Source organism: Nannospalax galili, unplaced genomic scaffold (assembly GCF_000622305.1).
Source record: "Nannospalax galili isolate Female #2095 unplaced genomic scaffold, S.galili_v1.0 scaffold127, whole genome shotgun sequence".
Classification (NCBI taxonomy): Eukaryota; Metazoa; Chordata; class Mammalia; order Rodentia; family Spalacidae; genus Nannospalax; species Nannospalax galili.
In genome coordinates this window covers 12,217,743-12,231,324 of record NW_008360326.1, presented here as the reverse complement: position 1 = coordinate 12,231,324, position 13,582 = coordinate 12,217,743, and the positions used below count along the sequence as shown (strand labels likewise).

The 13,582-nt window shown below is 41.8% G+C and overlaps 1 protein-coding gene across 2 annotated transcripts in view; it reads right to left on the bottom strand.

Annotated features, from left to right (window-relative positions):
- Nyap2 (neuronal tyrosine-phosphorylated phosphoinositide-3-kinase adaptor 2) overlaps positions 1-13,582 on the bottom strand; it is a 280,084-nt gene that overhangs the window by 43,375 nt on the left and 223,127 nt on the right. For both annotated transcript variants that reach the window (XM_008825838.3, XM_008825839.3), the window contains exon 5: positions 10,003-10,106. In XM_008825838.3, the coding sequence (XP_008824060.1) occupies positions 10,003-10,106 (104 nt within the window). The remainder of the gene's footprint in view (positions 1-10,002; positions 10,107-13,582) is intronic.

Below are 13,582 nucleotides of genomic sequence, written 5' to 3'. Positions count from 1 at the left end.
TTTATTTTTATTTTATGTGTATGCGTGTATTGCCTGCATGTAAGTAAGTGCGCTCATGTCATGCAATGCCCATGGAGGTCAGAAGAGGCTGTCAGATCCCCTGGGACTGGAGTTACAGACAGTTGTTAGCTGCCATGTGGGTGCTGAGATTCAAACCCGGGTCTTCTACAAGAACAACCAGTGTTCTTAACCGCTGTGCCATCTCTCTAGTCCCAAGATTTATTTATTTTAATTTTTATGTGTGAGCATTTTCCTGCATATACATGCATCTTTAGTGCCAGAAGAAGGCATAGGAGGCCCTGGGCCTGAAGTTACAAGCAATCATGAGCCTCTCTGCGGGTGCTGGGAACCAAATTCAGGTCCTCTGTAAGAGATGTGAGTGCTCCTAACCACTGAGACATCTCTCCAGTCCCCTTGGTATGGGAGGGGTAACCAACACCAAAGGCCTTTTGGAAAAGTCATATAGAAATATACTACCATAAAAGCTTTTTAAATTTATACATGTGTAATCTGAAAAGAGTATAAATGGAATTATCCTATAATGAGGGGACAATGCCTCTACCAGACAGCACAGGGTGGCAAAGAAAAAGCCTAATGCCAGAAATGGTCTCCCTCTTTTGGAGTTACTGACCAAGGGTGTTCAATAGACCTCCAAACAATACTGGCTATTGCCATTGCTCTTGGTTACCCACTGGAACCTGACAGTAAGTCTCTATTGCTGAAGATAATGCATACATGAATTACAGAACAAACAAGGAGAAATCAAGGTGGTGATGACTTTGAAGCTTCATCTCTACTGGCTAGCTTTCATAGTACCAAAAGGTGCTGTGCATGTTAGCAAAAGAGAAAAGTAATCGTCAACCTTACCCAGCTGTGAATCTTGTGAACTACAGTAACAAGTGGCCTGGGAAGATACGCCCCCTAGTACAACAGTGGCATGAATGTTAGAGGAATAACCAACTACTTTGTGATTGCATTTAAGGCCTGCTTCGCTGTTAGGGCCAAGAACCTGTGACTAGACAGGTCACAAGCTGCAGCGGAAAATTTGCTACTAGTATTCTGCTAAATATACATTGTATTAAACTGAATCCTACTGATGTATTGTTACATCCACAGATTAATGCATCTCTCAGCTCTAACCAGAGGAAAGTCTTCTTGTAGGAGATGCTGATCACCACAGATTCACAACGGGTCAATATCCAGAGCATAAGAGACTGAGGAGCGCTCAGCCCTAAATGGGACACCCATATTATACCCTTCCCTCCCAAGGCTCAGGGATCACTATTAAAGAAGGGTAGAAATATTGTAAGAGCCAGAGGTTGTGGATGAACACAAGGAATCTGTTCTCCAGACAGCAGGGCTGTTGCGCATATGAACTCACAACAATTGTGACACCATGAGCAAGACTGGTCAGCACACATGCTACCAGACAGAAACCCAGCATGGATAGAGGAGGTCGGCAAGAAGCGCCAGATGAGGAAGTATTGCAATGGAGAGCTGCTGAAGAGGGAGAGTCAGTGCACTGGATGGACCACACCCAAGAACATTTAATAGACGACATGAAGTCGGGATGAAGTAGTAAGGTGGGGGTGGAGATGAGGAATGGGGTCTGAATGAGATCAAAATACATTCTTTGAAATTCCCAGGAATCAAAAAAAATTTTTTTTTTCTGAGAAAGAGGGGTAATTTTTTTTTTCCCCTGAGGAGCTGGGTTATTAGATTGCATGGACAATGTCATAAATACTAATGAAATTGGCTGCATATATTCATAAATACGCATAGCACTCTGGAGACAACATATGTGATTAGTTATTTCCCTTCCCTTTATATTTAAAAGGTAGACAATACATGTTTCTCATAAACCTATTTCCTTTGAAGTATAGGTTGCAATATGCACTTTAGTTGCTAGGGGGTGCTATATACCCACTTGTTAACTCTCCAAGCTCTGGGCTGGCCAGCTGAAACCCCATCATTTCAGTACATTACAATAAGCATCATGGTGAATAAGAAAACAGGATATTTATAGTGATGGGGTGACAAATCTTTAAATAAGTTCTGACATTAGCAAAAGATGTATCCTGTATTTCTGCATCTTTTTTTCCTGATTCCAAAAGATAATAGTTTCCTATGCAGCCAGGACATTTCCATTGCAATTATTTATCACTTAATTCCAGTAAGGCAGTAAGCAATGTGAGGTGACAGGGATGTGGACCTGCTGAAGTGGTAACTGTGGTTAGTTTCCACCTACTTTGCATCCATATCTCACATGGTATGTGCAAGACAAGAAAAAAATCATCATTATATAGTAAAATACTGAGCACCTAATTTCTCACAATTCTGTGCAAAGTTGGTAATACTGGGGCAGGATGAACATTCCCTCTGTAGCCACCTCCTTTGTGACACCACTGGTTAGAATTGCTCTGAGAATTTCCCAACAAGTAAAGAAATTGAATTATTGGGAGAAAAAGATGATAGAAGGGAAAACAAAAAAGAAAACTTTTTCTAGCAGATATCTGTCTAAGCCTTCATTCATTCTACATGTGTGTGTGTATGTGTGTGTGTGTGTGTGTGTAAATTCTCATTGATCCTCAACAATACTACTACACAAATAACACTGCTCTCATTTTACAAAAAAGAAAACACAGGAAAAAAAAATGAGCAACACGTTTAGGTATTTCAGATCACAGGTTCTAACATCTCACAAGCACCAAACACCGGACAGACTGTGTAACCCTTAGTTGTCAATTGGGGATAGTGAGAGAACCCACTAGATATTGCAAGATAAAGGCCTGTCCTGGGCATGCAGGAAGCAGAAATGACATTAAACGGCATGGGACTGTCACTCTGCAAACTTCACCTCAGCATCTTCAGTAACTTCTGTCACTAACATCAAAGAATATACTTCAGCAGCATGGACATTTTCAGTGCTCCCCTTGCTTATACTGACAGCTTTGACTCCTGATGAAGGAGACATACAGGTAAGGAGGGTAGGAGAGCCTGGTAGCAGACACTCCCCAAGTTCTTTGGTTTCATGGACACCCCAGTTTGTCAATGAATTTAAATCCCAAATCCTCAATCCTATCACACTGTCGCATAATCTGAGGGGATAGATGGAAAGTTTCCTGGGGACCAGCGTGAGCTTGCTTGTTTCATTTGGCTCAGTAGCAGAGTTCCTGAGAAACTTATTATAAAACTAGTGGACTTTGGAGCTGGAGAGATGGCTCAGCAGTTAACAGCTGCACCACAGGGTGGCCAGCGACTATCCATAACTCCAGTTCCAGGGGATCAGACGTCCTCTTCTGACCTCTTTGAGCATTGCACAACACAGGTGCACTCACATACACACAGGCAATACACTCACACACAAAAAATTAAAAATAAATAAAATATTAAAAGAAAGAGGAGTGGACCTTCAAAGGCAGCCTCCAAAATTTCTGAAACTTACAGTATACAAATTTAATAATCATGCAATGTCTAAATTACATGTCCAAATCTCTAATCCTGTTATAAAATGCAATCTGAATTCCTGCCATCTAGATTCCTTGGATGAGTGTAGAAATCAGTAATTCCAAAATTTCAACATAAGACTCAGCTGCTGTTTGAAGGTGAATTTTCCCTATTTAACTCTGACATTAAATAAACCTCATAGAGAGCTCTGCAACAAAGACTAAAGCCTCACACTTTTAGAAATCAATCAGACAGAACTGTTCACAGCACATAGCATATTCTGAAGGTTTTTCCTACTTGGATTATTCTGGTGCCGCTATGCTAGACTGCGTGGCAATGGATTAATTTAGTCACCAGTAGTCTTATTACTAACATGAATTTATTGACAATTCACAGAGCTAGATCCATCTGCAATAAAGATCATGACAATAAACATGATTTTTGTACCATGTTTAGTTCAGATAAACACTTGGCCAACACAAAGCTCACTTTGTGGGTTTTTGTGTGTGCTTGGGTGGGGAGGTTTCCATGTCCCTTTATGGACTTTTTCATTCTTAGAAATACATGCTGGGCTGACCCTGGGGAATAACAAGAGGAACAGCAGAAGTTATAGGTCAAATCTACTGCTTGGTCTAGAGGTAGCTCTGTGGCAAGGTTGCTCCGTATTCCCAAGGTGAGTCCAGCTTTTTCTGGAGAACTATTTGTTCTGTTTCTGACTTCCTTCCGTTCCCACCCCACAGTGTCAATATAGGCACTCAAACAAATTAGTTTTGTAAATGGACAATGGGCCACAGAGCATTTTCTAAGTTTGTGACTGAAAGAACTAATTGACCTATCACAGTCTTTAACAGATGTTTTTTCAACATTTCAGAGAGAGTAGAGAAGGGTTCCCTTTATCACACTGACCAGGGGGCACACATGCTCCTTGCCCTCAGATCATGTTAGCCTTCCCTTCTTGTTCAGACTTTCTCTGTTTAACACACAGCCAGAGCACTTTTGTACACGGGAAGCACTTGGAAGTGCATCCACTAGATTGGAATGAAGCCCGATAACACATATGCCCCATTCCATCAGACACAAGGCTGAACCAAATGAGTCACATCTATGCCATTTCAACCCAAGAATTCTGAAGAATAAATATGGCTAATGGGTCTCTGTCTTGTGTGTGTGTGTGTGTGTGTGTGTGTGTGTGTGTGTGTTTATTTTTTTTCCACAGCAGTTTTAAGAACCTAACAGAGCTGAGAGGAAGGTACAGCCTTTGGACTGAATTTCTGTCTTTCTACTTGATGCTAATGAGGGTGGAATTAAACAAGGACACAGTTGTTAAGGCTGCATCTTGGAGGCTGCATCATGGGGGCTGGATGAATTTGGTCTCTTTTCTAGACCCTCATCTTGTAGCCCAGCATGTTTGTCCATTTGACTTTCCATTGTCTGTAGGCTCCCCCCTGCTCTCTGGGTCCCCGTGTATTAAGTACAAATTGTCTGGGAAGTTAAATGAAAGGTCAAGAGTCACAAAGAGAACAGGAGTCTTCCCAAAGCTCTAAGGCTTAGTATTGTGCCAGTCTGGGGACAAGCCAAGCATCTCACTGCTCTGATGGCATTCAGAACACAGCAGAGGCAAAAACATATATGAGAGAGAAACAAAAGGCCAACAATATAGGGGAAAATATTTACAGAGGAAGGTAATAGCAGGGATGCTCCAGTGACCTACCACAATGCACTGGATACTGGAGGGAGCTAGGCATATTTCCTGTCAAGTGACTTCACTGGAGTCCTCTGGTATCTTGTTTCCAAGCTGGGTTTGGATTGATTATATTTATGTTAAAAGTAAATATCTAGAAAACAATTTTGGCCTGTGGCTTTATCCAGAAATCCAAGTTGTATACGTGTTAAATTCCGGAGAGACCCTAGCATGTTTGTTCTTTCCTTGCCCAGGAATGCTGGCCAGACTAGACACAGAGAGCTACAAAGCCTCTGGGGAAAGAGAACCTGGTGTCCTAGAGCAGCCATTATGCTTAGTACCATCCAGAAAGAGATGCTCAGAACTTGTGGTGGGGCCAGAAAATAGCTGTCAAAATGAATGATCAACAAATAAATAATCCCAAGGGGGCAAGCTGAAGAAACCTGGGCATACTTGCCTAAATGACAGCTTCGGTGTTTCAAAGGGCCTGGCAGAATGAGTCCTGTCCTGGTCGGGGAGGCCACAGGCATGGAGCACAGGGAGGCACAGAAAGGAAGGCACTGTGTACAGAGTGTTTAAGAGATCCATCCGAATTTGAAATACCTGTCCAAAGGAAACTGCAGATGGCCTTATGGCACCTGCCACAGATGATCAGAGAAGAATGCACTTGCCTTGGAAAGAAATTGAAGCTTCAATGGAACATCCAGCTATTTGGATAGTATGTTGACAAGTGTGTGCAGTAAGCACGTGCATTGTGTATAGTGTGTGTTGGTGGGAAGAGGTGGCTCTCATCTCCTTCACAGAAACTTGGAGTCAAATGTTTCTCGGGAACAGTCTTCCAAGAAAAGCTTCAGCTCTGGGTGGAGATGCAGCCTAGGTGCTCCTCTGTAGATGAAGTCTGGTTTCACATGACCTGAGCATCAGGCTGGTTCCTCAGTTGCTGCTATAGGACTCCACCCAGCAGCAGTTATACAAGGGCAGGAGGAGGAGGAGGCCTGAATTCAGTCAGAAGTGGGGAAACACAAAGCACTCACATGCCATCTCAGAAGCACTGCTGTCTGTCTTTCTAACCGTGTGTCTTTCTGTGACTGCCCCAGAGGAAACAAAGACAAAATGGCCTGTGTTCTGAGTCCAATGGATAGATTTCAGGCACATTTATAACTACAAGATTAACTTTTGGATGGTAGGCGCCACAATCAGGTCTGTTTTCCAAAGATTTTTCGCATGACTAATGTTGAGCTGTGTGGTTGCCTGGCAATAAAATTCCAAGAAAATGCTCCTAACTGCCCTCTGAGTTTTAGTCAGTAATGTAAACTACAGAACAGAACTTAAATTTTTCTAACACTCAGACTTCTTTCTGTAGTTTACCATTTTTTTAAATATATTGACGTAAATAAGGATTGCATATCTCTATAGATCTGGTTCCTGCAGCAGTCAGCTGAAAGAAAACAGACTACAAAGTAAAGCACATGTTACCGTCATCTTTGTTTATGCACAAATCATGATGCTGGCCAGTGATGACTGGTCCTTGGCTCTCACGGTGGTGATCAGTTAGCTATGGTCAACTCTGTGCTTCTGCAATGGAGCAATGTCTTATGGTTTTTACCTAACTCCGTTAATGACACATCTTAGAAACCTTAGAGTGTGGCACGAAGTGGTAAGTAGCACACTCAATCAGAAGAGGAGAATGAAATGTGCTGTGGACACCCTGGAGAGAAATGTAGCTCCTGTGGGGAACGGGGGTGGGGGGCAAGTGTGGCTGGAAGGACACAGCTTTCCTACTGGTAGATTCTACAGTAGACAAACATCACTGAAACTGTCCTCTGGGCTAGTCATTGTTTTGGTTTAAACAGGCTATATGCCTTTACAATGGCGTGTTTTCATATATTTTATGAGTGTTTTACATGCGTGTATGTAAGTATACCACATGCATGCAATGCCCACAGAAGCCAGAAGACATGAGATCTGGTAGAACTGGTGTTACGGGAAGTTGTTAGCTGCACGTAGTGCTGGAAACCTAACCCAAGTCCTCTGGAAGAGCCACCAGTGTTGTGAGCCCCTCCAATGGTCTGTTTATCTCCCATAGTATGAATTCTACATTTTCATAACTATTGAAAATCCACATGTTGGAAAACTGATTTGTTACTGGCCTGGGTGACTGATAATGCCATGTGCTCTCCATTCTAGATCCTACTGGAATATTCACTAGTAGAGTCCATGCTAGGTGTCTTCCCCATTGCCTTGCATTCTTCACACAGGTCAATGTCATTTTGTTTGTAACTTATTGAGACAGTTTAGTCAAGGGTGAAGGCAAAGGCCTTGGCATCAGTTAAAAGAAAACATCCATTAAGCATCCTTTGACTCTGGCTGTGTACTAGGCCACCAGGATTCAGGGCGAGGTCCGTTTCCACTGTACCCACACCTTCATCTCCAGGATACAGGAATGAGTGCGCATCACGATAGTTGCTCAAAAACCATAAAGGGGAAGCCCCAAAACCCATATTCTAACCTACGGCCCTGAAAGACCATCTATAATCTGGCTAGTGTCAGAATTTCTGTCTTAGGGAAGAAAACTAACAGTATTCAAAGGGCATGAGGGGCTTTCTCATGCTGACCTTCCGTGAAGAGAGAAGAGCATCACACCTGAGAAGGAAAGACTTGACAACATGAAGGTGTGAGGCGCTCTGGTCCTGCCTTCTGCAGAGTTACCCTAAGGAGCTGCTTCCATTGAGAGCTGAAGGGACCAGGGGAAATAGATCCAAAAGGAATTAGAGCAATGGTAAACAAAACACATACAGGAAAGCTTTCTGAGAACCCAGGGTGATGTGACAGCAAGAATCACACACTGGAAAGCTGACTGCAGCAATGCATGTCTCTGCTGATTGGCTAAAATCCTCTTCTTTGTGTATCCAATGTAACTAACCTTTAGATACTGATTAACAGGGCTTTTTGGGGGTGATGGTGGGGGGGTAGCTTTAGTCAGATAAGATGGAGGTTTTATCTAAGACAGTTTGCGTTTTTCATTCGTTTACTTATCCAACTTCTTACTGCTTCTACTTTTTATATCCCAAAGTATTTAAGATCACTACATTTAGTTATGAAGGCCTTTAGTGGTTTAAATTAAGACACAAAAAATCCAAAATGACATATGAGAGGCTCTTGAGAGAAACAACTGTTTGTATATGCCACATATATTTAAAAAATCAAATACCATGCATATTTTAACCAGGCTAAAGTATTAAGAAACACACAGTTTCTTGTTACAAATTGCAATTATTGCTGGGCATGGTGGTACATGCCTTTAATACAAGCACTTGGGAGGCAGGGGGCTCTATCTCTGTGAGTTCAAGGCCAGTCTGGTCTACATAGTAAGTTCCAGGCCAGCTGGGCCTATAGGGAGACCCTGTCTCAAAAAGACTGAAAAAAAAAACCAAAAAACAAAAAACAATTATCTTGAATAGTTCTGTTTTTAAAATAATTGATGAATGTATAATTTGATAATCAGTTTGTTGGATGTCTCATCACTAGTTTTAGAATTCACTGTTTCACGTGTCCTGTTCTACATGTGTCCTGTTTCACGTGTCCTGTTTCACATGTGTCCTGTTTCACGTGTCCTGTCTTACATGTGTCCTGTTTCACATGTCCTGTTTCACGTGTCCTGTTCTACATGTGTCGTTTCACGTGTCCTGTTTCACATGTGTCCTGTTTTATATGTGTCCTGTTTCACATGTGTCCTGTTTCACATGTGTCCTGTTTCACGTGTCCTGTCTCACATGTGTCCTGAATACAGCTATAAAAACTGGGGAGCAGATAAACTGGACCAGAATGGCATTATTCCACTTAACACCCACAATTCCTAACAGCAAACGCAATCAAACCTCATGAATAAAGTCAAGGCATTGGATTCCTATTGGTTGAATTACAGATAGGACATTTATGTACAGCGATTTTCCTCATAATAAATTCCCCGTTCACAGCTTGCACCCAAATGAACATCAAAGCAACATATTATACTGTAAAAGAATAAATGATAGTTTATCTTATGCCTTTATTTCTTATCTCTTTTCTCAAGTGATAATGAAGATCTCATTTGTCATGCATAGACACTTACATTCCCTTTTCCGAGAACATTTCTGATATTGTCGGTATAAGAGAGAAAAGTCATTTATTTAAGAGTTGCCTTATTAATCTACAGTTTTTGGTAAATACTCAGATTATCTGGTTGGTTTATTTGTCTCTATGGCCTATGAATGAAGAAATACTAGCTGCCATATCCGATCCAAATGAGTTGTTATATGAATATTTATAAGGACATCAATATTCACACTGTCTTACAATCATGCTCAAAGCTAAATAAAAATAAAAGTAAGCTGCCACAAATATTACAGTATAATAGGATAAGAGCCAAAAATATGTACAGATTCATTGACAACATCTGTGTAAATTGTGGACAAAACATTTATAAAGAAATTTACATAAAACAAAGTAGATAAATTTATCAAATGTTGATAAATTTTTAAAGACAGTATAAAAGTACACAAAGCATGGAACAGAGAAAGAACTTTTTTTAAATAGCCTCTATGCCAGTACATATAGTACATGTTTACTACATTTATATTACAGAATGATGGAAAGCAGAGACACAAACGATTTGGTAACAAACAGTAAAGAAAGTTTCACCAGTCACAAGGAAGAAAGACATTCTCTTAGAGATGAAAACACAGACTGCAGGAACTCTGCCCCCCACCCATACACACAGAGAAAAATAAAAGCAAACGCAAAGTTGTCTACAGCAACACAGGACAGACAGGTGGGAAGCATTTGGCATGTTGCATCACAGGAACTCAATCAGGATTGGCTAATGGTGATGGTACCTGGCTCTGTTGCAGGTCACTGGCTTGCCTGAGAGGAGCAACAGAAGGAGGAGGAACTCCTGATGTAGACGCCGACCGGCCCAATTTGCAGCTTACTTTAGGTTCTGTGAACAACGGGGAAGAAAGAATGTTAGCTGAGCAACATCTGCATTGAGGACGCTGGGCTCCAGCTCCCTTGTGCTTTGGTGCATATTGGGAAACATGTAAAATACTTCTGATGTGTGCTAATAATTACAAGTGATTAAACGTTTTCATAACCACTCATTCTAAAAGGGGCTTTGTTCACAGACGAGCCCCTGGGAATAAAGAGAAAACCTCCCCAGGCCCAAACCTTGTTTTCTTGCACAATTTACCTCATTAGGGTTCATTTCTAGGGAAGGACTATTGGAAGGAAAACTACCCGGTTAGGGAAAAGCAGTAACCCTGTTATTTTTAGTGCTTCATTCTCCGTTTTGGTTCACAGGACTCCACAACCCCCAAATATGTCATCCGCCCTCTAAATCGCTCCTTCTCTCCCTCTCCTCCTCCCTCTTCCCTTCCTCCCTCCCTACTTCTTCCTTCCTCCTTTCCATGAGTACTTTCGTCATGCTTTCAGTGTAACACCTTTTCAACTTATCTCTCTTTGCATTTGATTACTGATCAATTGGTTTAAAGTAACAGTGTGTGTGTGTGTGTGTGTGTGTGTGCACGCGCATGCACGCACATGCACCGTGGCATGCATGCATACTGAAGTCAGAAAGTCAGAGGACAACTTGTAGGAATCAATTCTCAGGCTTGGTGGCAAGCACCTCCACCCTCTGAGCCATCCCACAGACCCTCCATTTGAGTCAAATTTTATAATTATAGCTGGGCATAGTAGTACACACCATTAGTCTCAGCATTCAGGAGGTGAGAGCGAGGCCAGCCTGGTCTACGTAGTGAGTTCCAGATGCAAAAAATGTTTCATAGTTATCTCCTAAAACCTTTGTGGTTTTCTGAGTATTCACTGTATACCTATTATGGGAAAAAAAACTTGGCAAAGCACTGTGACCACAATCCCACGCTTGCCTAAAAGGGCTCTTAGTCTCTGCAGGAACTCAGGCCCTACACAAAAAAATGAGGAATTTGAGTTTGTAACCACAGTTGTGATACACAGCTTCAAACAAGGTGGATCATAGTCCAATGAGGTTTATATGTTCTCAAGGGAGGCGTACATTGCACCTACAGTCATTTGCCAGAAATTGAGAGCTGTCCTAGGAAGGAGAGGGCTGGGCACTGCCATCTGTCAGGTTTGACCCCATCTTATGGAACTCTGGAAAGGCGAGGACAGAAAAGAGCCTGTGTGATAGATGACAGGATTCTGGGTCCATAGAACCCACTTGGAAATCCAAAGTATTTTGCAATACATTTCTTTAATCCACTATGCTACTTATACATTAAAAGTAAACAGTAATAAGTGAAAAATCATATTTTGCAAGACAGAAATAGTGAAGCTATTAGGGAAAAGTATGGGCAAAATTACTTGCAAAATTCAGAGAAAAATTCCTGCTGTTTTAGTTTCTTCTGTTGCTATGATTAAAAATACCTTGACGAAAGTAACTTAATGAAGTAAGGATTTATTTGGGCTTATGGTTCCAAGGTATAGTGCATCTGCATCGTGGCAGGGAAGTCATGGTATCAAGACCCCGAGGCAGCTGGTCACATCATATTTGCAGCTGAGAAGCAGAGAATGTTGAATGCTCTGGCTCAACTCACCTTCTCCTTTTCAGTGCTGTCCAGGATCCCAGCCCACGTAATGGGACCAAATGTTGAACAAATCCTCCCACCTCAATCTAATCAAGGTAATTCCCCACAGACATGTCCAGAGGCCCATCTCCTGGGTGATTCCAAATCTCCAGCTGACAGTTGATATTCACTGTCACAATTGGATTATAATGTGCACTTCTGAAGAATGTGGGCTCTCAGCTCCCCTAACCACAGACATGCCCATTCATGGGCTACACACCTGCATTTGCACAAACATGTGCAGTGACCTTTACCTCTCCTTCCCTTTTGTTTAGCGAAATTGCTTGTATTATTTTGCCTTTTCCATCTGTGACCTACACATCTTTGTCCTGTCCTGCTTGCTTTCTCTCCGTTTGTTTACTCTGCGCTTTTCCCTAGAACAGCACTCTTGGGGCTTCTGGTAAGATCTTTTCCTTCTTGGGTCCCATGAAGGTCCAGCAGCCCTGCCCTCTCCCGGTGCTATTGCTCTGTCTTGGGCCTCTGTGTCTTCTGCACACACAGTTGTGTGGGGGAAAAGATCAATTATCTTCCCCAGTCCTCCAGCTCTGGTTTCTCTCTGCATAACCGGAATGCCTCTTCCGTTATCCTGGGCAAATCCTGGACATTCTCAGACCAGAGCTTTTCTCCTCTGACTTCTGTATAGACACTTTTCTGCTGCGCGTTTGGTTTTGTGTTGCCTTAGCTCTAGGATTTCTCTAACTCGTATGTCAGATCTTACCTGTCCCCATAATCTCTCGGCTCAGAACTGTCTTGGACACAAGACAGATTGAATTTTCTAGATTACTTTAGGTTCACCCACCTTGTTAAATGTTTCCAATGATTCCATATTAATATCATAAAAATTTGAAATTACTTGCCTAATTTTCAGATGCCCTCTATGATTTAGTCCCAGCTGATAATTCTCTGCTCCTCAGAACACAGACAGCTCATTCTTTGCCCTTAGAATCCATAGTGATCTGATTTTATACTTTAACTCAAGTTGTTCTCATGTGTAGACTTTTTGTCAAACTAGATCTTACTGTTTTTGTTTTGTTTTTATTCTTCTAAAATTATGTATTTTCAGAAGCTGGAGAGATGGCTTGGCAGTTAACAGCACTGGCTGTTCTTGCAGAGAGCCCGGGTTTGATTCCCAACACCTGTATGGTGGCTAAGAAATGACTATAACTCCATTTCCAGGGGATCCGATGGCCTCTTCCAACTTCCATGGACATTGCACGACACGGGTGCACTTACAATACGTGCAGGCAATGTACTCATACACATAAAATAAAAATAATAAAAAATTTAAATTTATGTATTTATGTGCGTGTGTTTATGTGGGTGTGTGCACATGAATATAGATGCCCGTGGTGGTCAGAGATGTCAGATCCCCTGGATCTAGATTTAGAGGCCTTAGTATGCTGCCCAGTGTGTGTGCTTGGAGTGAAACTCGGGTTCTCTGTAAGAGTGAGATGAGCTTTTAAACACTGAGGTATCCCCCGACCCCAATCCGCACCGTTTTATAACATCTATTCCGAGGGAACTTCTACTGCAACATATCCTCTGACTTGGTTTGCTTCCCATCTTTTAAATTTCTTTAGCACAGACACAGTTTTTGATACTATTTCCTGTAGTTTTGAGCATTTTCATTGGTAGGAACCTTATAGTAAGTGTTACATTATTGTATATTTTTCAATCATTGAAGACAATCAAACTCGCCTAGGAAAGGTAAATATGACTTCTGAAAACAAACATAGACAAGTAATGCAGCATATGTTTTAAGACCTGTGTTCAAGGCCTGGCTGTCATCCACAATAGGGTAATGTTTCTCATTCAT